This window comes from Aethalodelphis obliquidens, unplaced genomic scaffold (assembly GCF_003676395.1).
Source record: "Aethalodelphis obliquidens isolate GAN/ISIS:26980383/991018 unplaced genomic scaffold, ASM367639v1 scaffold16, whole genome shotgun sequence".
Classification (NCBI taxonomy): Eukaryota; Metazoa; Chordata; class Mammalia; order Artiodactyla; family Delphinidae; genus Aethalodelphis; species Aethalodelphis obliquidens.
The window spans coordinates 33,251,507-33,279,066 of NW_020837960.1; the positions used below are offsets into that span (position 1 = coordinate 33,251,507).

General features: G+C 41.8%; 1 protein-coding gene and 1 pseudogene across 7 annotated transcripts in view; one reads left to right on the plus strand and one right to left on the minus strand.

Moving 5' to 3' along the window:
• The window catches only part of XPO4 (exportin 4), a 103,873-nt gene that overhangs the window by 53,295 nt on the left and 23,018 nt on the right, over window positions 1-27,560 (plus strand). For 5 of the 6 annotated variants that reach the window (XM_027116721.1, XM_027116718.1, XM_027116719.1 and 2 more), the window contains 6 exons: window positions 2,649-2,806; window positions 3,036-3,210; window positions 24,706-24,882; window positions 25,358-25,500; window positions 26,002-26,147; window positions 26,997-27,174. In XM_027116721.1, coding sequence (XP_026972522.1) covers window positions 2,649-2,806; window positions 3,036-3,210; window positions 24,706-24,882; window positions 25,358-25,500; window positions 26,002-26,147; window positions 26,997-27,174 — 977 coding nt within the window. The remainder of the gene's footprint in view (window positions 1-2,648; window positions 2,807-3,035; window positions 3,211-24,705; window positions 24,883-25,357; window positions 25,501-26,001; window positions 26,148-26,996; window positions 27,175-27,560) is intronic. The other variant, XM_027116723.1, reaches the window with a different exon arrangement.
• On the minus strand, window positions 18,590-19,107 carry LOC113625786 (40S ribosomal protein S15 pseudogene; annotated as a pseudogene). The gene has a single exon (XR_003434854.1). The product of XR_003434854.1 is annotated as a 40S ribosomal protein S15 pseudogene (transcript).

The following is a 27,560-nucleotide window of genomic DNA, read 5'->3' on the forward strand; positions in this document are numbered from 1 at the left end:
ACTAATCTTTTCATTCACTTTTTTTTTTAAGTTTATTTTCAGTTATGTGAATTCATTGCCTATTTGAAGCAGTTTTCCACTGCATGTCACTTTTTCTCTAGATCTGAATCGCTGCACTTATGTGTACTGTGTCGTGGCCTCGAGACCCAGCTGTGACCCATCTGGGTTCAGGAGACCTTAGATGGCCTTCTGCCCCCTACAAGTTCACAAGCTTCTCCAGTTTTCTTCTTTCCATTAGGTGTTGGAGAAACCACTCTCCTTAGTTTTTCCTTTTTGACATATTCTTCCTGATCTCATTTATGGTCTCTTCTTACTCTGCTCGTTGGATAAATACTGGTGTTCCTGTCTCAGTTCTCAGCTTTGCTGACTGTGTACGTGTTCCTTGGGCTTCTTTTTCCACTCGTAGCTCACCGAGCGACACTTCTGCACCAAGGACTCCTCGTCTGTATTCAGCACAGGCTGCTCCTGTGTCCCAGAGCCTCGTAATCCTTGCGCTGGGCGCTTTAACTTGGATGCCCGAAGTCGTCTCGGATTCAGTGTGTTCCCATAGGACTCAGCGTCTTACTAACGTACTTTTCTTCATTCCTTGTCCGTATTTCTTGTCTTGCTTCTCCAGTCACCTCCCTGGGTCTTCCGCTAGACTTTGCTTTTCTTTATCCCTCTGCTTTTCCCTATTCAGGTGGTGAATTCAGGTTTTAATTTGTGTAACATGGTTCAGATATGGTAGAATTCCTTTGTAATGGAAGAGAGCAAGAATCTACCGTGTTACGTAAGAATCAGCCATTGATTTATCATGTTATATGTGGTTCATATTTTAGGAAACATAAGTGTGCCCAGTAAAGTCAGGCTCTGAGGACAGTTTCTTATTTTTATTTAATTTAATTACATAATCCATGTTGGCTGTTTCTTTTGCTTCCTCATGTCTGGACCAGGATTGAGCAACCATTTGGCTGTGTGGGTGGAGAAGCAGCCCTCTGTGGTCCCAGGTTGCGTTGTCTCTGTCATGTTTAAATGTTGATAAGGTTAAAAAAACAAGGTGACAGAAATGTAGTTACAGTTTTCAGATAAGGAACTTCAGAATAAGCTGTGTTCAGAAGTTCTTGAATAGAATGGATATATGGATTTGTGATTGTACTTTAAATTTACTATATATAAAACTTAGAATGTATTTTGAAAAACCCTTGTGTTGTTCTAGACCAGGGATTGGCTGGGTAGAATATTAGGCTTTGCAGGTCATTAGTTCTCTGAGGCAGCTTCAGCTCTGGCCTCCCAGTACAAGCAGTTACAGCAAAACTTCACTGATGGCTGTTACAACGTGAATTTTGTATAATTTTCACATGTCTTGAAATATTATTCTTCGGTTTTGTTTTTCCCAACCACATAAAAGGGTAAAAACCATTCTTACCTCACAGGCCGCACAAAAGCAGGCAGGAGGCCAGGTCTGGCCTGTGGGCTGTGGTTTGACAACCCCTTTTCTAAACCCCTTTCAGCATGTCAGTAGATAAATTAACTTTGTAACTTAACAGCGAGTTTTTAATATTTTAAATTTCTTAGAACCTTAAGCAGTTCAGGAATTAAAGATTAATGGAATCAACCAGTGAATTAAGGGTTTATGAGTATTCACTGTGTCCCCGCACTGTACCAGTGAATAGTTGGGAAGCATCCTAACTTCAAGTAATTTATAAATGATTGCAGAGTCAGAGTGAAATAACCTGACACAGATAGAGAATAAATGTTTAAATTGTGTGACCCTCAGAAAGCACAGAGATTTGTGTAGGGAAAGAGGGGCTGGAAAATTCAAATCCTTGTGGAAAGTGGAAAGTGGCCACAGTAAATGTGGTGGATTAAGATAAACAATTACCTGTGATTTCTCTGCTAAAAATATTTTCCTTGTCTGTTTTAATTATGTAAGTCTGAGGATATTAATGACACTGTAAAATTAGGGAGCAGTATTTTGGGAGTGTTTCCTTCATCAGAACACTGTATGCCAGGTGTTTCACCTCAGTATTGCAGCATTGAAATAAATTCTACGTGAGGTTTAAAGTGAATTTAAATATAATTTAAGTAAAATTTAAATATTTAAAAAATTTATTAATAGCAATGATATAGGATAAAAAGAGATTCAAATAAATTGTAGGCAATATCAGAGTTGATGAAACACCATGTTAATATATTGTTTGAATGAGTGAATTTCTAGGGATTGGGGGGCATGCTGGTTTTGCGAGTGTGTAACTGTCTGCTTCCAGCGAAGCAGCATCTATATGCTCTTGCCCGAACTTTGCTGACTTTAGCAAGAAGCTGCAGCGGGGCATAGTTAGCATAATACAGATGACTGTCGTTGCTGCTGTTTTTAGAAAAAGCAGTATGTCTGACTGGCCGGCATCTGTTTCTTTGTCATAACACGCCGGAGACAGTTCAGTTTTCAAAATGTAGGTAGCTCTCCACTGACAATTAATTGGTATGTGTAAAGTCATGGCCTATAACATAAAATGGACTGAGGGACAATTTTCAAATTTAGTTTAACTCGGGAATTAGTTGTCCAGAAATGCTCAGCTACAGTGAATTTTTCTCTCACCTCGTTTGGCACGATAGACACGTGACCCTTACAAAAGAATTTATGTTTATGGATTAGCGATTCTTTCTAACAGGTACATCGAAAAATCAGAGAAGATTCCGACATGGCACAAGACTCCCTGCAGTGCCTCGCCCAGCTAGCTTCTCTTCACGGACCCGTCTTCCCCGACGAAGGGTCCCAAGTGGATTATCTCGCACACTTCATTGAGGGCTTACTGAACACCATCAATGGGTAGGTATCCTGGCCCTTAGAACCGAAGAGGAGCTTCAGTTCTTCCTCGTGATTAACAGTGGAGGAAAAAAGAAGCTAGCGACTCCCTGCTTTTATACTTTAGAGGAGAGTTACGTGTGTCGGTTGAAATGAGTACACAGAGACGTGCCTTTGAAAATGAATGGGTGCATGTTTGGAAACGAGTTACCTCTGCTCCACTTAACGCTGATGCTCATGCCTTGGGTTGTAGAATTGAGATAGAAGATTCTGAAGCTGTGGGGATCTCCAGCATCATCAGCAACCTGATAACTGTGTTCCCTCGCAACGTCTTAACCGCCATTCCAAGCGAGCTCTTCTCGTCCTTTGTGAGCTGCCTGACACACCTCACGTGCTCTTTCGGGCGCAGTGCTGCACTGGAGGAGGTGGTGAGTGGCTCCGACTGAACCGCGCTATCTCGCAGGGGGACCTGCTCTGCCTCTGAGGCGTGTCTCATGGCCGCTAATTGTTTTAAAGGAGTGCGTGTTTGTTTATATGTGCAAATCATTTGGCAGTCTGTGCTTGGGAACATGACTTCTTAAAAATTTGTGGAAAATCACTTTAGTAGACTAAATTTTATTTGTCTCAAGATTTTATTTTATTTTATATTTTTTAAAAATTTTTGGCTGCGTTGGGTCTTAGTTGCTGCATGCGGGCTTTCTCTAGTTGCGGCGAGTGGGGGCTACACTGTGTTGCGGTGTGCGGGCTTCTCATTGCGGTGGCTTCTCTTGTTGAGGAGCACGGGCTCTAGGCGCGCGGGCTCAGTAGTTGTGGCGCACGGGCTTATTTGCTCTGCAGCATGTGGGATCCTCTTGGACCAGGGCTCGAACCCGAGACCCCTGCATTGGTAGGCAGATCCTTAACCACTGTGCCACCAGGGAAGTCCCTGGTCTCCAGATTTTAAGTTGAGATAATTTAGTACCTGAAAGTAGGAAATGGAATGAAATGTTTTTATTAAAAACTATGTTGAAAGCCATTTTAATAGTAAACTCTTTAAGTTCAAGGGGTGCTAGGAACTTTATGGTATGGTTGTGATTGTGTATAATTTTAAGTGTTTTTTGAGAATTTAGAAATCTTGGGCTTATCTGGAAATTATGTAAATATAATTTAGTTCAAATAATTGTAACCCTGCTTATTTTGATTAATTTTTTTGGTGTTTTTTTATGGTTTTAATAATATATCTTGGTAAATTTTAATTTGCATTAAAATTAAGACCAATTCCTGTAGTAAAGATGTTTTTTGGTACAGATTTTTAAATGCTTATCTTCCACATTTTATATTTAATTTGGAAAACTCGTACTAAACTCCTTGACAACACAGCTGTGTTTGTAACAGTTACTGGGAATAACTACGTTAATCTTGGGAAGTAATTGATTTTTTCCCTACCAAGTAGTTATTAAATTGTTGAAACTAATTGTTTTTTTAATGAAATGTAGATTCTTTTCAAAGATTGTAAGGGTAAAAAGAATACTTGTAGACCTCTGATAGAATTTCATGTTAAGTCCGAGCGGTTGTTTTGTTGGGGGTTTGGCAACATATGTGGGAGTGATTTGTGCCCCTTCAGAGGTGTCAGAGCACGAAGAACTGGGGAATGACTGTGTTCACAACAGTGGGCGCCCCAGTGGTTTGACGGGAAAGGAACCAGGCCAGGAAGTTATTTATGTGTTGGAAAGTGTCGGTCATGGAGGAATAGAAGTTTACGGGCCTCATATGTGAGGTCTGAATTTCTAGGGAGAAAAATCATGTACTAAGCATGGGAGCAGAGGGAAATTTTAAGTATTTAAGCTGTACTCAAACTCTTTTCAAATGACCACAAATTCTGAATCACTCGGGTTTCACGTAACATCCCCCTTTCCCCCACCCCCTCCCCCTTGGTTAAATGGCACGTTGATCACATGTTTAGAAACACAGCTGCCTTTTATTATAGTTTGTTTGTGGGTTAAGGATGCTTCTAGAGGAATTGCTGGAAGATTTGTAACATTCTTGGCTTGCACATTTGAGGTTTAGAATTTATTTATTTTGCCTAGGGGACTAACAACTTGGAAAACAATTTTTCTGCCAAGGTTTGACCTAGAAGTGTTGGGACACAGGGAGCCTGGATGCGCTTTCAGAGAGTAGATGTTTAATTGTGCTTCACAGGGAGGCATGCACTGTACCTAATGGGCCTCATTCAGGAAAACGGCTATTTCTTTTCCTTTCTTTTAATTGGTCGATTTCTTTTAATCTGTTTATGACATTTAAAAAATGGTGTTAGAAACAGTTGGTTACCCATTGAAACAGGCAGAGGGAATAGATTTGTCTGATGCTTTTGCATGACTCATAGCAGCCAGATTGGCGAGGGTTGGTGAAGTCGAGGGCTAACGGGGGTCCCTGCACGATGAGTTACCAGAAGACTAAGCGAATCCTAAATGTATCTCAGCCGCATGGGGTTTTCATTCTGGCTGTGTGAGGTGGGGGCGGGGCCTGGGGAGTGGGCGGCGGGGCGGCGAGGTGTAGGGACAGACCCAGCCCGGCTGCGGTGGAGCTTCTGGGACGCAGGGCAGGGCACCTCGTGCACAATACATAGTTGTTGGCCTAAGATGGCAAAAGGTATAAAGAAATGAGCTTATACGTAAAAATCGAAAAGTTGAGGCATATTAAAAAAACTGCTTTGGGGAGTCGTGCGTGGTGAGAAAGATCAGGAACTTTTGAGGGAGACGCTGCGGCGTGAGCCAGAAGGAGTCCTCAGCTGCAGGGCCTTGGGCAGGTTGCTTCTCCTTCTGTGAGCACGTTTCCGTGCGGTGTAGTTAGGATGCTGGTCTCTTCTGATGTTTCGTGGGGTGGATTAATGTGAAAGTGCCCCTACGGTGTGCACAATAAAATGTGGAATTATAATGATACAAATGAACCTTTATAATGGGCTTTACTAACAGCCGTATTATGTGTGCTGTCCTATGAGTAAGACCAGATCTTGAGTTTTGTTGTTTCATGCAAATCAGTAATATTATTTGTTTATTTTTTAAAATGTTGTCTTTTGTGATTTGCTCTCAAATTATATCTTTTTATTTTTTTGCAGTACGCGGGCCTCTCACTGCCGTGGCCTCTCCCGCCGCGGAGCACAGGCTCCGGACGCACAGGCCCAGCGGCCACGGCTCACGGGCCCAGCCGCTCTGCGGCACGTGGGACCCCCCCAAGACCGGGGCACGAACCCGTGTCCCCCTCATCGGCAGGTGGACTCTCAACCACTGTGCCAGCAGGGAAGCCCTGTATCTCTTTTTTAAAACACAAATTTATTTATTTATTTATTTTTGGCTGTGTTGGGTCTTCGTTGCTGTGCATGGGCTTCTCATTGCAGTGGCTTCTCTTGTGGTGGAGCATGGGCTTCAGTAGTTGCAGCACGCAGGCTCAGTAGTTCTGGCACATGGGCTTAGTTGCTCCGTGGCATGTGGGATCTTCCCGGACCAGGGCTCGAACCCGCGTCCCCTGCATTGGCAGGCAGATTCTTAACCACTGTGCCACCAGGAAAGCCCCAAATCAATAATTTTAATATTAGGTTTTTAAAAACAATTTTAATCTTGTGAAATGTTTTGTTTTTCTTTAATATTGAAAGAGTTTCTTTTCCCAGTAGGAAAACAGATTCAGCAAAACACTTTTCTTGTTTTTTTAGTTGTGCTCAGGAAGGAAGCTTTTATTTTTATTTTTAACATGTATTTATTTATTTATTAACATATTTGTTGGAGTATAATTGCTTTACAGTGGTGTGTTAGTTGCTGCTGTATAACACAGTGAATCAGCTATACATATACATATATCCCCATATCTCCTCCCTCTTGCGCCTCCCTCCCACCCTCCCTATCCCACCCCTCTAGGTGGTCGCAGAGCACCAAGCTGACCTCCCTGTGCTATGTGGCTGCTTCCCACTAGCTATCTGTTTTACATTTGGTAGTGTGTATATGTCCATGCCACTCTCTCACTTCGTCCCAGCTTACCCTTTCCCCTCCCCGTGTCCTCAAGTCCATTCTCTACGTCTGAGTCTTTATTCCTGTCCTGCTCCTAGGTTCATCAGGACCAATTTTTTTTTTAAGATTCCATATATATGTGTTAGCATATGGTATTTGTTTTTCTCTTTATGACTTCACTCTGTATGACAGACTCTAGGTCCATCCACCTCACTACAAATAACTCAATTTCGTTTCTTTTTATGGCTGAGTAATAGTCCATTGCATATATGTGCCACATCTTCTTTATCCATTCATCTGTCGATGGCCACTTAGGTTGCTTCCATGTCCTGCCTATTGTAAATAGTGCTGCAATGAACATCGTGGTACCCAGCAATACACTTTTGTTTTACTGTGGTATTTTTTCAAAACTATATTTATTTAGGAATACATATAGATTGTCTCTTGTTTTAGGAACTCGTGTCTTAGATGGTGATTATGTTTCTGTAGCAAGAATTTAAAAAAGCAACTTCATGGGAAGAAAAATTCTTGATACTAACATGTATTCTTGAACTATGTTCTTGTTTGGTGGTTGTAGCGTGTGTATGAAGAGAGGCTGTTATTTATGACTGCCCTCAACTTGCAGTGAACTTGAAAGTCTCTGCTCAAAAAGAGCAACTCCAGTCTTCAGCCACTTTATTCTGTTGGCTGTTAAAATTTTTAGGTGTTGGGCTTCCGTGGTGGCGCAGTGGTTGAGAGTCCGCCTGCCGATGCAGGGGACATGGGTTTGTGCCCTGGTCCGGGAAGATCCCACATGCCGCGGAGCGGCTAGATCCGTGAGCCATGGCCGCTGAGCCTGCGTGTCCAGAGCCTGTGCTCCGCAACGGGAGAGGCCACAACAGTGAGAGGCCCACGTACAGCAAAAAAAAAAAAAAAAAAAAATTTCTTGGTGTTACTTGAGGCTTCCTGAAGCCAAGAATTTTTTCGTTGCACCCGAGAAATCAAATTTTTGTCTATTGCTAGACTGGAGAAGTGAGATGGATTATAAGATGAAATTATTGCCTTAAAAATTAAAATCCTAACAAAATAATTGTTCATATTATTATGTCAACTGTTTTGTAAAATGTCTATAATACTAGTATATGCATTTGAATTGATTCAGTGAAATTTGAAGAGAATATGGCTTGAACTCTAGACTCTCATTTGTTTCTTGGTTTCTTTTGTCGGTTAAGTTCAGCCCCCAGTAGGTTCATCAGCCAGAAGCCACATAACATGTTAACTGAACAGAGCAACCGTCATGGTCCTTAAACTTTGAAGTGTGTTTGTGTGTTTGTGTGTGTGTGTGTGTGTGTGTGTGTACGTGCGCATGAGGGCTGTGGGTTGGATATGTAAGGCAGGTGGGAGGTGATGGTAGTAAACTTTGCAAAGGAAGAACTTCATATTTAATTTTAGTACATTTGTTCCCTAACCTCAAGACCAGCAGGCCAAGGTAGAAGAAGAAAAATCTTGATAAAGTTGTTGGGAAGTCCATTATAGAATGTAATGCAGTAAAATAATTTTGCAGTTCCTTAGGTGAGTGAGTGCATTTAAAGTTCAGCATTCTTAACTCAAAATCTAGTTTCTCCAGCTCGATGGATAATTACTCTGTGGAGAGGAGGTGTGGTGAAAGAAATGCATTGAAGCCAAGTTACAAATGGAGAGGTGGGAAGCAGGAATTTGGGGGTATTTCAGGGATAAGAGGGAATAACTTACTGTCTGGAATGGTGATGTCAGTACAACACAAATGTGTGGTCGACCCTGCACCTTAACTCCCGGGGGAAGGGATGGTTTGAGAAGCTGTGCCAACCTCCCTACCCAGCATTCTGCTGGCCGGGGAGGAATGAATGGATGATAGTCCAGATGGCGACCCAGCTGTCCAGCTGCGCTGTGTGCACTCATTTCCTCTGCTTGTTGATCAAAGAAGAATTAAATGAGATGCATGAGTAGCCTTGCACATTTAAAGTATGCTTCTTTTTAATCCTAACAGTGGCTTTACCTCTGTTCAGGATATTTGAAAGAAAATTGGTTACTATTACAACTTAAATACAGATTCTTATTAAAAGAAATCCTTAAAATAATTTCTATGTTTCATTTAATTCTGGTTGGGTCGTAATTTTGCCATGCAGTGTTTCCTAACTTGGATATGAGTCAGCCCTGATTTTTCAGTCTGCTTCCAGTCCTAGCACAGAACCAATGTTTGTTTTACAGAATTCTTGCACTTGAGATAGAATGTAGTGGATTTAGATTAAAGCTTATTTATCGTCATAACTGTGGTTTCATATAGTAACCTTTGTATTGCTTACAAGACTAGCATTAGAAACATAACCAGAGCTAATGGGCCAGGGTTTTGAAAATGGACGCTAGAATGAGGTGGAAGAAGAGATGGCCCTCTTACCTCAGGTAAGGCAGGTGAGTCCCAGCAGTGCCGGCCCCTTGGAGTACTGCTGAGTCAGTTCAGTTCCGTGAATACTTACCCATCACCTACATGTGCCAGGGACTGTGTTTGATAAATGTACGTTCTTTAGCATTAAGAATTTGGAAATACATATATGTTTCCAAAAGGAAGAAGTTACGTTAATCTAGGAGTGTAACATTTAAAAACTCTCTGAAAATTACACCTTGGACTCCTGGTGCGTTTGTGGGGAGTCGATTTTTTTTACGTGATCTATTTATAGGATTCTTCTAGCAGCTGCACTGCTTGTCCACTAAGTCAATTTCTCTTGGGGGATTTCAGAAGCCAGGAATACTGTCAGCTGCATAGGTAGTCTGGAGTCAAATTAATTCTGTGCTGTCAGGACTGGCTATGGAAAAAAAAATGAGAGAATGAATTAATTTCTTTTGCATTTGACATTCAAAGACTTCTAAATTCTTTTTAAAATGGAGAGCTCATGATCTGTTTGTGACATTTCTGCGATTTTTCTCTGTATTGCCATTGTTGCTTTCTATGATGCTACACTAGGAAGGAATATTTATAGCAGATGAGTAGCAGCATGAACTATTATAATTCAGTCTTTAATCTTTCATGTGCCCTTTCTTATTGTTTTACACCATGCAGTACATGTATTATTTGACCTGTCATTGGACTTGGGGGTTATGGCTATGCCTGTAAATTTTAAACTTACTGTGAAATATTCTGTTCACATAAAGTAAAAGCTTTATATATATATATGTAAACATTTGTAAAGAAAAATAAAATGAACAACTGTCTGCCAGCCATGCAGATTAAGAAACAGTATATTGATAGGACCTTTTCCCCCTTCATTTACCTGGAGTTTCCCCGTCTGTTGTTATAAGCACAGTTTATGTTGTGCAGACTTATTTCTGCCAGTTGATTTTGTATCATGTTTGCAAATGAGCGCTGCCAGGGAACCCCTGGCCAGTGCTGTTGGCTCCTTTCCCACCCTCTGCGACCTCTGACTGTTCAGTTTGCTTTCGTTCCCAAGTCCTTATGAGAGCAGTAGAGCAGCCCCAGGCTCTAAATAGGGAACACCGAGTTAAACAGGGCTATTCCTCAGAAATGAAACATTCCATGTGAGAGCTAATGGCCCACACCCACCTTATTGCAATTTTTATGTCTATGAATCATAATGCTTTTCTTTTTTGTTAATAAATAAGTAAATTAATTTATTATTATTATTTTTTGGCTGTGCTGGGTCCTCGTTGCTGCGCGCGGGCTTTCTCTAGTTGCGGCGAGGGGGGGCTACTCTTTGTTGTGGTGCGCAGGCTTCTCATTGCGGTGGCTTCTCTTGTTGTGGAGCATGGGCTCTAGGCGCACGGGCTTCAATAGTTGTGGCTCGTGGGCTCAGTAGTTGTGGCTTGTGGGCTCTAGAGCGCAGGCTCCGTAGTTGTGGTGCACGGGCTTAGTTGCTCCACGGCATGTGGGATCTTCCCGGACCAGGGCTCGAACCCGTGTCCCCTGCATTGGCAGGCGGACTCTTAACCACTGCGCCACCAGGGAAGCCCCTATGGATCAGAATGCTTTTCTTAACTGACTCATGTAACTTATGTTTACATATGAAGATAGCACTCAGGGTCAAAGAAAGAGCTTTCCGATTTCATGGAGATGATTCGGAGTTGTCACGTTGGTTATTTGCTCTTTGTAGAAAAAAAGCTATTGGAGTTCTTTGCAGCATAACAGATATTAGAACTACTGTAGCACAGGATTTATCATGTATACTTTTACAGTATCTAACATTAGGGACACATGCATACACTTAATTTTTTTAGAGCAGTTTTAGATTCACAGCAAAATTGAGTGAAAATACAGAGTTCCCATCCCTGCCCCAGTACACCCAGCCCCCCGGCATCAGCATCCCTACCAGAGAGTGCATGTGTTACACCTGGTGAACCTGCACCGAGGCCGTCGTCACCCTGAGCCCATGGTCTGCATCAGAGTTCACTCCTTGTGTTGTGCGCTCTGTGGGTTTGGACCAATGTGCAGGGATGTGTAGCCAGCGGTACAGTCTCATGCAGGCTAGTGTCACTGCCCTGAAAATCCCCTGAGCTCTGCTCTTCACACCCCCACCCAGCCCCTGGCAACCACGGATCCTTTTATTGTCTCCATAGTTTGGCCTTTTCCAAAATGTTGTATAGTTGGAATCGTACAGTAATGTTAGATTTTAATCTGAAGTTCACATCATTGTTAAAAGGCGGAGCAGTTCCACATGCTGAAAGTTGTCTTTCCCAAGCTTCATTTGCCAGCATGTCCAGAGACAAAATGAACTGCTGCTTCTATATGTCCAAATACTCACCAGACGCAAAAGCAGATTTCTTTCTGCGGCTGAAGAGCTGCAGGTTCACCTCCAGTACACTTGCAGGTTAATTATGGACGTTGACATGTCAGTGCTGATAGCATGTTTTGATTACCTTCTCCACCCTCCGTTCCCAAATGGGGGAAAGTGGAGTCAAGTCGCCTCCTAAGCTCTGCGCCCCTCTCCAAAGCCCTCCTGGCAGCAGGCCCGAGACACCCCAGGCACGAGCAGAGTGTCTGGCTTGGGCCCTCGTCATCTTGGGGCACGTGCTCCGGCTTGGCGGCTGGGTCTTGGCCAGAGGGGCTGTGGAGCAGGGCCAAGGTATTAGGAAAAGCCACTCGGCTGGGTTTCAGTTCTCTGTGATTAGCCTGAAAGATTTAGCTGCCAATTGTCATCAGCCAAATTGCTCACACTTTGCCTGATGAGTTACTTGTATTGGTTTCCAAGTGGAACAGAGGCCCTGTACAAGTTTGCAGTTCTTATTTTAAATCACCATCCAGTGATAGGGGCTCTGATGGTCCGCTGTGATCTTCTGTTTTGTCTAATATCAGGGCTCTATGGGAGGAATTATGGAATGCTCTTCCAATAGTAAAAGGCTTATAAGGCTTTCCCATTTTATTTGTACTTTTCTGTATCTGAATGATTACACCATGATAAGCATGCATTGTATATGTGCTAGGGAACAACAGAGAGAGTTCTTAGAATTGCCTACTGCTTCCTTCTGAGCGGTGGGGTCAGAGGATGCTGTTCCTCTTAAGATATGTTCCCAGTCTGTTTATTTTGGCAACATAAACTGTTAAGACTTAACAAATGATTTCTGCAAAGCACATGCTTTAAGTATGCAGAAACGGTCTTACTCATCTCCTGCTCCGGTACTTAGCTGGCATTAGTGATTTCTGCTGCAGGCACACACCAGCTGCTGCAGCGACCAGATGGGCACTTACCTGGCCTTTTGTTTAAATTTTTTTTAACATCTTTATTGGAGTATAATTGCTTTACAGTGGTGTGTTAACTTCTGCTTTATAACAAAGTGAATCAACTATACATATACATACATCCCCATATCTCCTCCCTCTTACGTCTCCCTCCCACCCTCCCTATCCCACCCCTCTAGGTGGTCGCAGAGCACCAAGCTGATCTCCCTGTGCTATGTGGATGCTTCCCACTAGCTATCTATTTTACATTTGGTAGTGTATATATGTCCATGCCTCTCTCTCACTTCGTCCCAGCTTACCCTTCCCTCTCCCTGTGTTCTCAAGTCCAACCTCTGTGTCTGTGTCTTTATTCCTCTCCTGCCCCTAGGTTCTTCAGAACCATTTTTTTTTAGGATTCCATATATATGTGTTAACATACGGTATTTGTTTTTCTCTTTCTGACTTACCTCACTCTGTATGACAGACTCTGGGTCCATCCACCTCACTACAAATAACTCAATTTCGTTTCTTTTTATGACTGAGCAATATTCCATTGTATATATGTGCCACATCTTCTTTATCCATTCATCTGTCGATGGCCACTTAAGTTGCTTCCATATCGTGTCTGTTGTAAGTACTGCTGCAGTGAATATTGTGATACATGTCTCTTTTTGAATTGTGCTTTTCTCAGGGTATATGCCCAGTAGTGGGATTGCTGGGTCGTATGGTAGTTCTATTTTTAGTTTTTCACGGAACCTCCATACTGTTCTCCACAGTGGCTGTATCAATTTACATTCCCACCAACAGTGCAAGAGGGTTCCCTTTCTCCACACCCTCTCCAGCATTTATTGTTTGTAGATTTTTTGATGGTGGCCATTCTGACTGGTGTGAGGTGATCTCTCATTGTAGTTTTGATTTGCATTTCTCTAATGATTAGTGATGTTGAGCATCCTTTCATGTGTTTGCTGGGAATCTGTATATCTTCTTTGGAGAAACGAGGTCTTCTGCTAAGTTTTGGATTGGGTTGTTTGTTTTTTTGATATTGAGCTTGCATGAGCTGCTTGTATGTTTTGGAGATTAATCCTTTGTCAGTTGCTTCATTTACGAATATTTTATCCCTTCATCTTGTTTATGGTTTCCTTTGCTGTGCAAAAGCTTTTAAGTTTCATTAGGTCCCATTTGTTTATTTTTGTTTTTATTTCCGTTTCTCTAGGAGGTGGGTCAAAAATGATCTTGCTGTGATTTATGTCATAGAGCGTTCTGCCTATGTTTTCCTCTAAGAGTTTTATAGTTTCTGGCCCTCCATTTATTTTTTTAAAGTAAATTTACTTATGTATTTATTTATATATATATATTTATTTATTGTCTGAGTTGAGTCTTTGTTGCTGTGTGCGGGCTTTCTCTAGTTGTGGTGAGCAGGGGCTGCTCTTCTTTGCGGTGCATGGGCTTCTCGTTGTGGTGGCTTCTCTTGTTGCGGAGCAGAGGCTCTAGGCGCGCGGGCTTCAGTTGTCGTGGCACGCAGGCTTCAGTAGTTGTGCCATACGGGCTCTAGAGCGCAGGCTCAGTAGTTGTGGTGCACGGGCTTAGTTGCTTCGTTCCCTGTGGGATCTTCCCAGACCAGGGCTCGAACCCGTGTCCCCAGCATTGGCAGGCGGATTCTTAACCACTGCACCACCAGGAAAGCCCTGGCCTTACATTTAGGTCTTCAGTCCATTTTGAGTTTATTTTTGTGTACAGTGTTAGGGAGTGTTCTAATTTCATTCTTGTACATGTAGCTGTCCAGTTTTCCCAGCACCACTTATTGAAGAGGCTGTCTTTTCTCCATTGCATATCCTTGCCTCCTTTATCAAAGATAAGGTGACCATATGTGCGTGGGTTTATCTCTGGGCTTTCTATCCTGTTACATTGATCTATATTTCTGTTTTTGTGCCAGTACCATACCATCTTGATTACTGTAGCTTTGTAGTGTAGTCTGAAGTCTAGGAGCCTGATTTGTCCAGCTCCGTTTTTCTTTCTCAAGATTGCTTTGGCTGTTTGGGGTCTTTTGTGTTTCCATGCAAATTGTGAAGTTTTTTGTTCTAGTTCTGTGAAAAATGCCATTGGTAGTTTGATAGGGATTGCATTGAATCTGTAGATTGCTTTGGGTAGTAGAGTCATTTTCACAATGTTGATTCTTCCAATCCAAGAACATGGTATAATCTCTCCATCTCCTTGTATCGTCTTTAATTTCTTTCATCAGTGTCTTATATTTTTCTGCATACAGGTCTTTTGTCTCCTTAGGTAGGTTTATTCCTAAGTATTTTACTCTTTTTGTTGCAGTGGTAAATGGGAGTGTTTCCTTAATTTCTCTTTCAGATTTTTCATCGTCAGTGTATAGGAATACAAGAGATTTTTGTGCATTAATTTTGTATCCTGCTACTTTACCAAATTCATTGAGTAGCTCTAGTAGTTTTCTGGTAGCTTCTTTAGGATTCTCTGTGTATAGTATTATGTCATCTGCAAACAGTGACAGTTTTACTTCTTCTTTTACGATTTGGGGTCCTTTTATTTCTTTTTCTTCTCTGAATGCTGTGGCTAAAGCTTCCAAAACTATGTTGAATAATAGTGGTGAGAGTGGGCAACCTTGTCCTGTTCCTGATCTTAGAGGAAGTGGTTTTAGTTTTTTACCATTGAGACTGATGTTGGCTGTGGGTTTGTCATATATGGCCTTTATTATGTTGAGGTAGGTTACCTCTGTGCCTTCTTTCTGGAGAGTTTTTATCAAAAATGGGTGTTGAGTTTTGTCGAAAGCTTTTTCTGCATCTGTTGAGATTATCATATTGTTTTTATTCTTCAATTTGTTAATGTGTCGTATCACATTGATTGATTTGTGTATACTGAAGAATCCTTGCATTCCTGAGATAAACCCCACTTGATCATGGTGTATGATCCTTTTAATGTGCTGTTAGATTCTGTTTGCTGGTATTTTGTTGAGGATTTATGCATCTGTGCTCATCAGTGATATTGGCCTGTAGTTTTCTTTCTTTGTGACATCTTTGTCTGGTTTTGGTATCAGGGTGATGGTGGACTCGTAGAATGAGTTTGGGAGAGTTCTTCCCTCTGCTATATTTTGGAAGAGCTTGAGAAGGATAGGTGTTAATAGAATTTGCTTGTGAAGCCATCTGGTCCTGGGCTTTTGTTTGAATTTCAGTGCTTGTGATTGTTCTGTTTATATTTTGTATTTCTTCCTGGTTCAGTCTGAGAAGGTTGTGCTTTTCTAAGAATTTGTCCATTTCTTCCAGGTTGTCCATTTTATTGGCATATAGTTGCTTGTAGTAATCTCTCATGTTCCTTTGTATTTCTTCAGTGTCAGTTGTTACTTCACCTTTTTCATTTCTAATTCTGTTGATTTGAGGCTTCTCCCTTTTTTTCTTGATGAGTCTGGCTAATGGTTTATCAATTTTGTTTATCTTCTCAAAGAACCAGCTTTTAGTTTTATTGATCTTTGCTGTTGTTTCCTTCATTTCTTTTTCATTTATTTCTGATCTGATCATTATGATTTCTTTCCTTCTGCTAACTTTGGGGGTTTTTTGTTCTTCTTTCTGTATTCTTGTTTCTTGAGGTAGGATTGTATTGCTATAAACTTCCCTCTTAGAACTGCTTTTACTTCGTCCCATAGGTTTTGGGTCGTCGTGTTTTCATTGTCATTTGTTTCTTGGTATTTTTTGATTTCCTCTTTGATTTTTTTCAGTAATCTCTTGGTTATTTAGTAGCGTACTGTTTAGCTTCCACGTTTGTATTTTTTACAGTTTGTTTTTCTGTAATCGATATCTAGTCTCATAGTGCTGTGGTCGGAAAAGATACTTGATATGCTTTCAACTTTCTTAAATTTACCAAGGCTTGATTTGTGACCCAAGATATGACCTATCCTAGAGAATGTTCCATGAACACTTGAGAAGAAAGTGTATTCTGTTGTTTTTGGATGGAATGTCCTAGAAATATCAGTTAAGTCCATCTTGCTTAATGTGTCATTTAAAGCTTGTGTTTCCTTATTTATTTTCATTTTGGATGATCTGTCCATTGGTGAAAGTGGCGTGTTAAAGCCCCCTACTATTATTGTGTTACTGTCGATTTCCCTTTTTATGGCTGTTAGCATTTGCCTTATGTATTGAGGTGCTCCTGTGTTGGATGCTGAAATATTTACAATTATTATTTCTTCTTCCTGGATTGATCCCTTGATCATTATGTAGTGTCCTTCTTTGTCTCTTGTATTAGTCTTTATTTTAAAGTCTGTTTTGTCCGATATGAGAATTGCTACTCGAGCTTTCTTTTGATTTCCATTTGCATGGAATATCTTTTTCCATCCCCTCACTTTCAGTCTGTATGTGTCCCTAGGTCTGAAGTGGGTGTCTTGTAGACAGCATATATACGGGTCTTGTTTTTGTGTCCATTCAGCCAGTCTGTGTCTTTTGGTTGGAGCATTTAATCCATTTACATTTAAGGTAATTATCAATATGTATGTGCCTATTACCATTTTCTTAATTGTTTTGGGTTTGTTTTTGTAGGTCTTTTCCTTCTCCTGTGTTTCCTGTCTAGAGAAGTTCCTTTATTTGTTGTAAAGCTGGTTTGGTGGTACTGAATTCTCGTAACTTTGGCTTGTCTGTAAATGTTTCAATTTCTCTGTCGAATCTGAATGAGATCCTTGCCGGGTAGAGTAATCTTGGTTGTAGGTTTTTCCCTTTCATCACTTTAAATATGTCCTGCCACTCCCTTCTGGCTTGCAGAGTTTCTGCTGAAATGTCAGCTGTTAACCTTATGGGGATTCCCTTGTATGTTATTTGTTACTTTTCCCTTGCTGCTTTTAATATGTTTTCTTTGTATTTAATTTTTGTTACTTGGATTAGTTTGTGTCTTGGTGTGTTTCTCCTTGGATTTATCCTGTATGAGACTCTCTGTGCTTCCTGGACTTGATTGACTGTTTCCTTTCTCATGTTAGGGAAGTTTTCAACTATAATCTCTTCAGAAATTTTCTCAGACCCTTTCTCTTTCTCTTCTTCTTCTGGGACCCCTGTAATTCGACTGTTGGTACGTTTAATGTTGTCCCAGAGGTCTCTGAGACTGTCCTCAATTCTTTTCATTCTTTTTTCTTTATTCTACTCTGCAGTAGTTGTTTCCACTATTTTATCTTCCAGGTCACTTATCCGGTCTTCTGCCTCAGTTATTCTGCTATTCATTTCTTTTAGAGAATGTTTAATTAATTTATTGTGTTGTTCATCATTGTTTATTTGCTCTTTAGTTCTTCTAGGTCCTTGTTAAACCTTTCTTGTATTTTCTCCGTTCCACTTCCAAGATTTTGGATCATCTTTGCTGTCATTACTCTGAATTCTTTTTCAGGTAGACTGCCTATTTCCTCTTCATTTGTTTGGTCTGGTGGGTTTTACCTTTCTCCTTTATCTGCTGCATATTTCTCTGTCTTCTCATTTTGCTTAACTAACTGTGTTTGGGGTCTCCTTTTCACAGGCTGCAGGTTCGTAGTTCCCGTTGTTTTTGGTGTCTGCCCCCAGTGGATGAGGTTGGTTCAGTGGGTTGTGTAGGCTTCCTGGGGGAGGGGACTGGTGTCTGTGTTCTGGTGGGTGTGGCTGCATCTTGTCTTTCTGGTGGGCAGGGCTGCGTCCAGTGGTGTGTTTTGGGGTGTCTGTGAACTTATTATGATTTTAGGCAGCCTCTCTCTTAATGGGTGGGGTTGCGTTCCTGTCTTGCTAGTTGATTGGCATGGGGTGCCCAGCACTGGAGCTTGCTGGCCGTTGGGTGGAGCTGGGTCTTAGCGTTGAGACAGAGATCTCTGGGAGAGCTCTTGCCGATTGATATTATGTGGGACCGCGAGGTCCCTGGTGGACCAATGTCCTGAACTCAGCTCTCCCACCTCAGACGCTCAGGCCTGACATCAGGCCGGAGCACCAAGACCCTGTCAGCCACACAGCAACCCGTGCAGATGTCGTATTGCCAACCTGGTTCCAACTGACACTGTGAGGAAGGAAGGAACGCCGAACCGCCCTCACCAGCAGAGCGGGAGAGGCGAGTGCCTCCCCCATCCCCCGTCATGCCCACTGTTCCCACACTCTACTGTCCGACGCCTCTACCTGGCCTTTTTAAAAATTAGTTAATTAATTTATTTATTTAGACAAGTCTCTACCTTTATTGGCCAGCAGGCTACTTAAGGGGGATGAAGCGGGAGGAGTGGGTGGCCCCAGTGCCGGGCCGGCCGTGCTTCACAGGCTTGTAGGTGATGGAGAACTTGCCTAGGTAGTGGCCGATCATCTCAGGCTTGATTTCCACCTGGTTGAAAGTCTTGCCATCGTAGACGTCCACCATGCTGCCCACCAGCTCGGGCAGGATGATCATGTCGCGCAGGTGCGTCTTCACCACCTCGGGCTTCTCCATGGGCGGCGCCTCCTTCTTGGCCTTGCGCAGCCGCTTCAGCAGCGAGTGCTGCTTCCTCCGGAGGCCGCGGTTCAGCTGCTGCCGCTGCCGCGAGCTGTACAGCTGCATCAGCTGCTCATAGGACATGTCCAGCAGCTGGTCGAGGTCCACGCCGCGGCAGGTGAACTTGCGGAAGGTCCGCTTCTTCTTCTGCTCCTCTTCCGCCATCTGGTCGGCTCTTCAGAAAGGCTACCTGGCCATTTTATATGCCTTTTCTTCTGTCCTCAGAACCAGCATCAATGACTTTATTATATCATATATGATGAAGAGAAAAAATAAAACAGATAATAAAGTGACAGTGGGAGAGCCCACAGCTCAACTCGAGAACTTTCCTGGTCCTGAGGTTGCTGTAACTGGAGTGCTCATCCACTCCTGTTGCTAGCTGCCCGCCCCCCCTGCAGGAGAGGTGGCCGCTGTTCTAAATTTTAACATTCCCTTGTCTTAACTTCTCTGATCATTTATATGGTAAGCTGTGTCGTTGTGTGAATATTATACCACACCTTGTTTTCCCATTCTGCCGTAAAGGAAATTTTGGGTTTCCCTTTTCTGCCGTTACGGTGTTAAAGTAAACGTTCTTCCACGTGTTTCCTAGCACTTTTGTGAGACTTTCCTAAGGTCTAAACCTCAGAATGGAAGTTTTGGATCATAGGCTATGTAACGTTCAGTTTTCAAAGATAGTTTCCCGGAACTTCCCTGGTGGTCCAGTGATAAGACTCTGTGCTCCCAGTGCAGGGGGCCCGGGTTCGATCCCTGGTCAGGGAACTAGATCCCGCATGCTGCAACTAAGAGTCCGCATGCCACAACTAAAGGTCCCACGTGCTGCAACTAAGATCAGGTGCAGTCAAATAAATAAAATAAATGAATAATAATAATAATAAAAAGATAGTTTCCCGTTGTTTGCTCAAGTGACTGGACTCCATGCTCACGGTGGTGTCTGCATTCCCGTTGACCCACATCTTCACCAGCACAGCTTCTGCCAGACTCACAGTATGAAATATCTTAATTTGCTTTCCCAGGTACTAATAACACTGAGCATCTTTTCATACATATCAATACATAATTCCCATGATTATTATTATGAAATGCTTGTTTACTCTGTTGCTTGTTTTCCTATCAGATTGTCTTTTCCTTACTGATTTAAAGAAATTCTTTATATAGTCTGCACACTCATTTCTTATTGGTTTATTTGTATTGCAGATCTCCTAGTTTTGTGGCTCCTCTTTTCACTTTATGGTATCTTTTTTTTTTTTTTTAATTTGGAATACTTTTAGATTTACAGAAAAGTTGCAAAGCTAGTACGGTATTCCCATATACCTAGTTTCCCCTAATATTACCATCTTGTATAGCCATGGTACATTTATTAAAACTAAGAGATTAACATTGGTGCATTTTTAAAAAATTTTTAAAATTTTTATTTAAAAAAAATTTATTTATCTGTTTATTTTTGGCTGGGTTGGATCTTCATTGCTGTGTGTGGGCTTTCTCTAGTTGTGGCAAGCGGGGACTACTCTGTGTTGCGGTGCACAGGCTTCTCATTGCGGTGACTTCTCTTGTGGAGCACGGGTTCTAGGTGCATGGGCTTCAGTAGTTGTGGCACACATGCTCAGTAGTTGTGGCTCGCGGGCTTTAAAACGCAGGCTCAGTAGTTGTGGCACACAGGGTTAGTTGCTCCATGGCATGTGGGATCTTCCTGGACCAGGGCTCTAACCTGTGTCCCCTGCATTGGCAGGCGGATGTACAGTCTTGATATTCAGGCTGTAATATCTGTATATACAAGTTTGACTTTTTAGAAGGGGCTGAAGATACAGTTCCTTAGGAGGATATCATGCAAAAAGAGGAAGCACACCTGCTTCTCAGAGGAATGTTTCCTAATAATAAGTAAAAAGAAAAAGAAAAAATCTCTTGCAAAGCTTCATATAGTGAACGATACGGAATCCTCAATCCCATGACAACAGATGATGCTGGAACAGGTTTTATTTGGCTCTTTCTTACAACATTGTTTAACCCTCAGTATACCACCAGGGTCTAGTTTTTGAGTTTCGTTTTTGAACAGTTCTAACTATTTTAAATGTCAGTTTTTCATAACTTTTATTCTTTCTTAGAGACTTTAGAACAAAAAGAACATTTATTACCATGTAGTTATCTTAGTATAAATCTAAAACACATTATGGATTTTTAGTGATCTGATTTCTCCCATATCTTGAAGCATTTTGCTATTTCATGATCTTGGGAAGTATTTCACCATTACTCATCAACTCCCATCCATAATAAAAAAGAGACTAAAAGAATAATAAAATGGAAGAATGATAGAGTCACCTACAAGGATGGTATAGTAGTGAAATGAATCACCACAAGTAGAATAAATGGCTACTCTTCATTATTTTTCAGTTTTCTAATTGCATTTTCCAAAATATAGCACAGTCTTTCAAGAAGTCTTGAAATAACCATCTTTTACGTTTTGTTGTTAATTGTTGTTTTTAACATTTCATTGGATGCTATTTGAAATTCAGAATTTTTCATTTTTCTGCCCATAGTAACAAAGAAAAGGAAATTGTCAGAATAAGATGTTTCAGTGATAAAACAAATCAGAAGGTGAATGTAAAGAGACAGTTGCACTCTGAGCCGTGATAACGTTGGTAAAATTGATAGTATAAGTGAAATCTGGGACTGAGTTTTAGGTGATCAGTTTTCTCAAGCTCAATAATTTATGAGCAAACAGTATATTTCCAAGGACAAAATGAAAATATGGCATTCCCATCCAGTCAGTTATTCCATGGAAAACCTTCACCCAATATTCTGTGAGTTTAGAGTTTACTAAAGGATACTGACAGTATTTCTGTATCTTTTTTGATGTTCATGCAACAGCATTTACTTAATATGGTTTGTAATTGTATTGATGGTGAAAGCAGTATTTACAAAAGGGGTTGGAAGGAAATAAATGATGTAATGAAAAATATTGGTTGAATTGATCATTTTTATTGGTATTTATAAACCTAAATGAATATGTTATACTGCATTTATGGAACCAGGAATATGGCTGTCCTTCAACAAAATTATGAGCTGTCAAGGTTTTAAAAAGTGTAAAGCATTTTGATGGTACATGAGCGAGCAGAGCCAGCATTAGTAGTAAGTTAGAACCTCCTAGAGTTAGATTTTGCAAGTACAGTTGGTCCTCATCATTTGTGGATTCCATATTTACAAATTCACTTCCTTGCTAAAAATCCTTTGCAACCCCAAAATCAGCACTTGTGGAACTTTTCATGATTGTTCATGGACATGTGTGTGCAAAGAGTGACAAAACGTATGATCCGCCGGCTTGCTTGTTCCCAGCAGGGGTCAAGCCGGGCGGTCGCGCTCTGCCTTGTTGTTTTCACCCTCACACCATAAACAGGTGTCCTTCTCACCGTCTCCAGTGCTTCATTTTTCGCATTTTGGTGTGAAACGGCATTTTCCAAAATTCTGTCACAAAATATTGAAGTTCTTGCAGTGCAATGACTGATAGGATGATTTTGCTGTTTCCGACGGCCTCCGGGTGCTGTGCCCAAGTGCAGGGAGGGTGGGGTGAGCCTTAGGGAGAAAATGTGGGTGTTAGATGAGCTTTGCTGGACAGGCTGCTGGCCATGAATCAGCAGTGCATGTGAAATAAGGTGTCTGTACACAGAAGCACACATAAACAAGGTGGTCACTGACCTCTCCACCTGCGCATGGTGAAAGCTGCAGTGACCAGAGTATTAGCTAATTCAGTGTTTGCGGGGACTTTGTAGGACACACACACCACAGGTAATAGTAGGAGTCCAGTATTCACAACGTGAACATGTCCTAGTTAGTTACATTCAAAGAATGTTGCCTGTTTTCAGTATAAACACTTTCAAGGCCAGAAAAATAGGAATAAAATTTGGGTTTGCTATTTTAAAATTCTTAATAAAATTATCTAGTGAAGTTTTTTTCACTTTCCCTTTAGTCTTATGTAAAGTTTTCACAAAATTACTTTAAAAAAATAAATTTATTTATTTATTTATGTTTGGCTGTGTTCGGTCTTCGTTGCAGTGCGCGGGCTTCTCATTGTGATGGCTTCTCTTGTTGCGGAGCACGGCTCTAGGCGCACGGGATTCAGTAGTTGCAGCATGCAGGCTCAGTAGTTGTGGTGCGTAGGCTCAGTAGTTGTGGTGCACGGGCTTGGCTGCTCTGCAGCATGTGGGATCTTCCCAGACCAGGGATCGAACCTGTGTCCCCTGCATTGGCAGGCGGATTCTCAACCACTGTGCCACCAGGGAAGTCCCCACAAAATTACTTTTAAATATTTTTTAAAAATTTAAAGGTTCATTTGATCCAGAATATGACAATTTTTCTTTGTATTCCGTGGGTTAATAAAAGCGAAAGACATAAAACACCATTCACTGGAAGCAGTTCCTTAGGTGCTTGTGTATTCTAATCTGGAGGTGGTATCCTGATGGTCCAGCTTACGCTGGAATACTAGAAATAGATCTCCCATTACTTTCTTTTTTGAGTCATTGACAAATTGCTGAAATAACAGTTTGGGGTGGCGTTCTCTGATGGAGGTTCTAGAGTTGGTGTATTTGTAGGTTGAGGCCTGTTTTGGAAACCAGGAGAGCAAGTTGTAGACCAGACCTGTAGACCTTTCGTGTTCCCGGTTCCTGGTTCGCTACATATTAACAGAACATCTGAAACTGTGCCAAACAAAACCTTTTAAGGTCGAATACATAGCTCGAAGGCTCTGCTCCTTTATTTCTAACAAATTACTTACGAGAGATGCCGTTATTAAAAACTGACCCCGGAGTGTATGCTTATCTCTTGTGGCCTGTAGTGTATTTTCTGCAAGTGCTTTGCTTGCTTCTCACTTTTTTCCATTGGGTTGAGCTTGAAAGTCAATGAATGGTGTGTTATTTATGTTTTTGCACCAAACATAGTGCTTGACACCTAAGTGTTCCGAGTTTCACTGAATAGTGACCTAGTGAATTTGTGGATGAAGAAATCGATGCAAAGATTGAATTACGTACCACATTACTAACTAATGGCAGAGTTCGGACGTGGATTCTTGCCGGCATGTGAGAAGATGAGCAGAGCTGTCTGGCGTCCTCCGTGTGAGCTCTTCCTCCTCGAGTGGCAGAATCCTTTACTCTGAAGCTGTGTTAGGACCCAGCCTGTACATGGTGGTCGCATCCAGGCCTGGCTCCTTCCAGTCCGTCTGCTCACCGTCCATGGGGCTTCCCCGTGGGTCCTCACACGTGCTGCGCTGTTCCCGAGGGCCCTCCTGCCTCTGCGCCCTCCTCCGGCTTCTTTGAGGCCCATCCTTGCCTTCCTGGTTTCTAATAAAATGTCAAGGAGCATCTGTGAAGCTCTCCCCATGTGTTCTTAAATATGCTAATTAGGCCAGTCTGTTCTCATCATTCTTCAGTTTTTCTAAAATCATTTAATCTTACTTTAATCTAACAGTTCTCATCTTGACTACAGAAAAACATTAACATTTTTGTTTGAAAAACACATCTGCAAAGCGCTGAATGGCTAGTCTTTTACAGAAATAAACATTAATTCCTATTTGCCTAAGAATTTAGATTGTTAGAAAGATTTTAGAAAGTTTAATAAAAAGCCTACACATATTTACTGCAATGTTTGAATTGATCAATTAATTTTAAGACGAGCTCAGTTAGCTTGATCGTTGATTAATAATTGGGAACCTTTGTTAAAGGAAAACCTGTAACCCTGTCTGTCTGGCTGTGGGATGCTTGCTGTGATGTCCGTCTTACTCTCTGGCCATCTGTCTTGTGAATGTCCTTTGCTCTCAGCTGGATAAAGACGACATGGTGTACATGGAAGCATACGACAGGCTGCTGGAGTCCTGGCTGACGCTGGTCCAAGACGACAAGCATTTCCACAAAGGCTTTTTCACCCAACACGCAGTTCAAGTGTTCAATTCCTATATTCAGTGCCACCTAGCAGCTCCCGATGGCACAAGGAATTTGGTAAGTTTTAAGCCAGATTGTAATTAAAAATCTATTTCATCGTATAATAAATACTAGAAACATAGGTGAGCTCCTTCAGAGGACTTGCTGAGAGCATCAGATGGAGAGCAAAAGTCTAAACAGGTTCGTGTTTTGTGGGATGTGGCTTGTAGTTACCTTCATCTCCTTAGTTTTCAGTAACCCACCTGTGCCCTGTTAGTTGTCAGGTGATATCCAAAGGACTGTGGACCTTAAAGGTGTCAGATCTTTTCAGTGACAGAAGTTGAAGTCTCTGGTGTGGGAGGTGGGTGGGAGGTGTGCACTGGCTGTGTTTACGTGCGACAGTGGGGGGGCCATACCCCCACTCTTGCTCTTCGAGTTTCCCCCTTGTTGGTACCTGCCCGGGCGGCCGGCATGGCTCTGCTCGGCCTTCCTCTTCGCGTGTGGTGTTGCGGTTACGTGACAGCTCCGTCTTTATTTCTTTCATCGATAACAGACTGCCAACGGAGTGGCCTCTCGTGAGGAAGAAGAGATAAGTGAACTGCAGGAGGATGATCGAGACCAGTTTTCAGATCAACTAGCCAGTGTAGGAATGCTAGGACGCATTGCTGCAGAGCACTGTATACCTCTCCTGACAAGGTACACACAGTCCAAAGACACCCCATGGACAAATACTGTCTATTCACAATCCCCCGGCGAGCACTTAAAGTGTTTAAGGACTTTAAACACCCCCTCCCCGTGCCCCAGCACACGGAACAAATGGACAGAAACACACTCACGATTGCGTTCCTTGGCTTGTACATTTGGAGCCCAGGCACCACAGCATAGATGGCAGAGAGATTATGGAAAACATGGTATGAGAAGTGATGGGACCCGTATCAGTAACATCTTGGAATAACCGGTTTTCAAATGCCTGTTGTAATAAACCTTGATTGTTTGTAAGCGATGTTTTCATCTATGTCGTAAACAATAAATCACAGTTCTTACAGCGCCATGAGAACACTGTGTACATAATAAATACTTTTGTATATGTGTTTTGTGCTAACATCTTAATTTCTGCTGTCTAATAAGTGGCAATAAGTCGTTCTGGGTCTGTGCTTACTGAGCTTCACGAAGCCGTTGATATTTTCCTTCTTGTAGTTTATTAGAGGAAAGAGTAACGCGGCTCCACGGGCAGTTGCAGCGGCGGCAACAGCAGCTCCTCGCTTCACCTGCTTCAGGCTCTGCCGACAGCAAGGTGCTGGATGATCTGTACGAAGATATCCACTGGCTTATTTTAGTTACAGGTCGGTTGGTTGTTTCTTTGTAAAATGTCATTGCCAGCAGAGTAGTCTCAGCCCCAAGAGAAGCTTCCTGAGTTAATAATGCTAGTTCATACGTAGGGTTGGCTTGAGATCTGGATACAGCTGTGGTATGTCACAGAGCTACGGCTGCTTCTCTCTACAGTACTGGCTGGCACGTGTTCAGTGCCTGTTTTGTACCACATGTTTTATGTGGAATTCATTGTAGCCCCTGCATTAGTACTATTATTAGGTATTATGGTTGTCCTTGTTGCTGTTATTATTACTATCATTGTTAATTATCACCCCGTCTTATACGCAAAGAATCTGAGACTTGGAGACCAGCCCTGGTCACACTGGTGTTAATGTTTGGAGCCAGAGTTCAAATCCCAGCAGTCTTACTTTTCTTTAGGGTCTTCTTCTGTAACCATGTTGTCAGTGTTTCTGTATTTTAAATAATCAGGGGAAAAAAACACACAACTTTAATGTTTGGAAAGGCATTCCCAAATACTGACTTTTGATAAAGATAATAGTAGAATTCCTATTAACTTTACAGAATATAGTACTGAAAATTATTAAAAGATTACAGAATAAAAAGCCTAACATGTCAGTATGAATTATAAAATTGGTGAATAAAACTTTTGTCCTTTGTCCTTTCCTGTGTTTTTTGAGGGTTAATTATCTTAGAAACAGAAAGTTTCTCATCAAACTTGAATTAACATATTAACATTTATAATTTACTTTTACATCAATTTATATGGTGTATATAAATCAGATGAAACTGAAAACATTTATAGTACAATTTGTTAAATGTAGATTGTTAAGTGTTCATTTTTAATTTTTTTTAAACTGAAGGCTACCTCTTAGCTGATGATACTCAGGGAGAGACTCCGCTAATACCTCCAGAAATAATGGAATATTCCATTAAGCATTCATCTGAAGTTGACATTAATACAACACTTCAAATTTTGGGATCTCCAGGAGAAAAGGCTTCTTCCATCCCAGGGTACAACAGAACAGATTCTGTGATTAGGTAATATGACCTCTATAGCTGTGCTCTTGTAATTGATTCTGTTTTATAAGTTCTGAGTTGACGGGTAGATGGCTCGAGGGACAGGCGGGTTGTAAAGCTGACACACGAAAGAAGATAAAACTCGGAGAAGCCTTGAAACAAACAAGGATGGCAAGTACTCAGCACATTTAAGCGGTACCACTCTGGTGGGAATTGGCAGCTGTGTCCAGTACCGAGGAGGACAAGTGTAAGGTTATTCTGGATGCATGAGGCCTTGAAGGGACATTTGGTCTAATTCCTGCAGACACAGCCCTTGACCATCAGAAAGCAGTGCTAATGCGGGTTCAGGCACCTGAATGAAAGCACCAAGAGTGGGAAATTCTTAGAAACCAGGTGAACGTGAACAC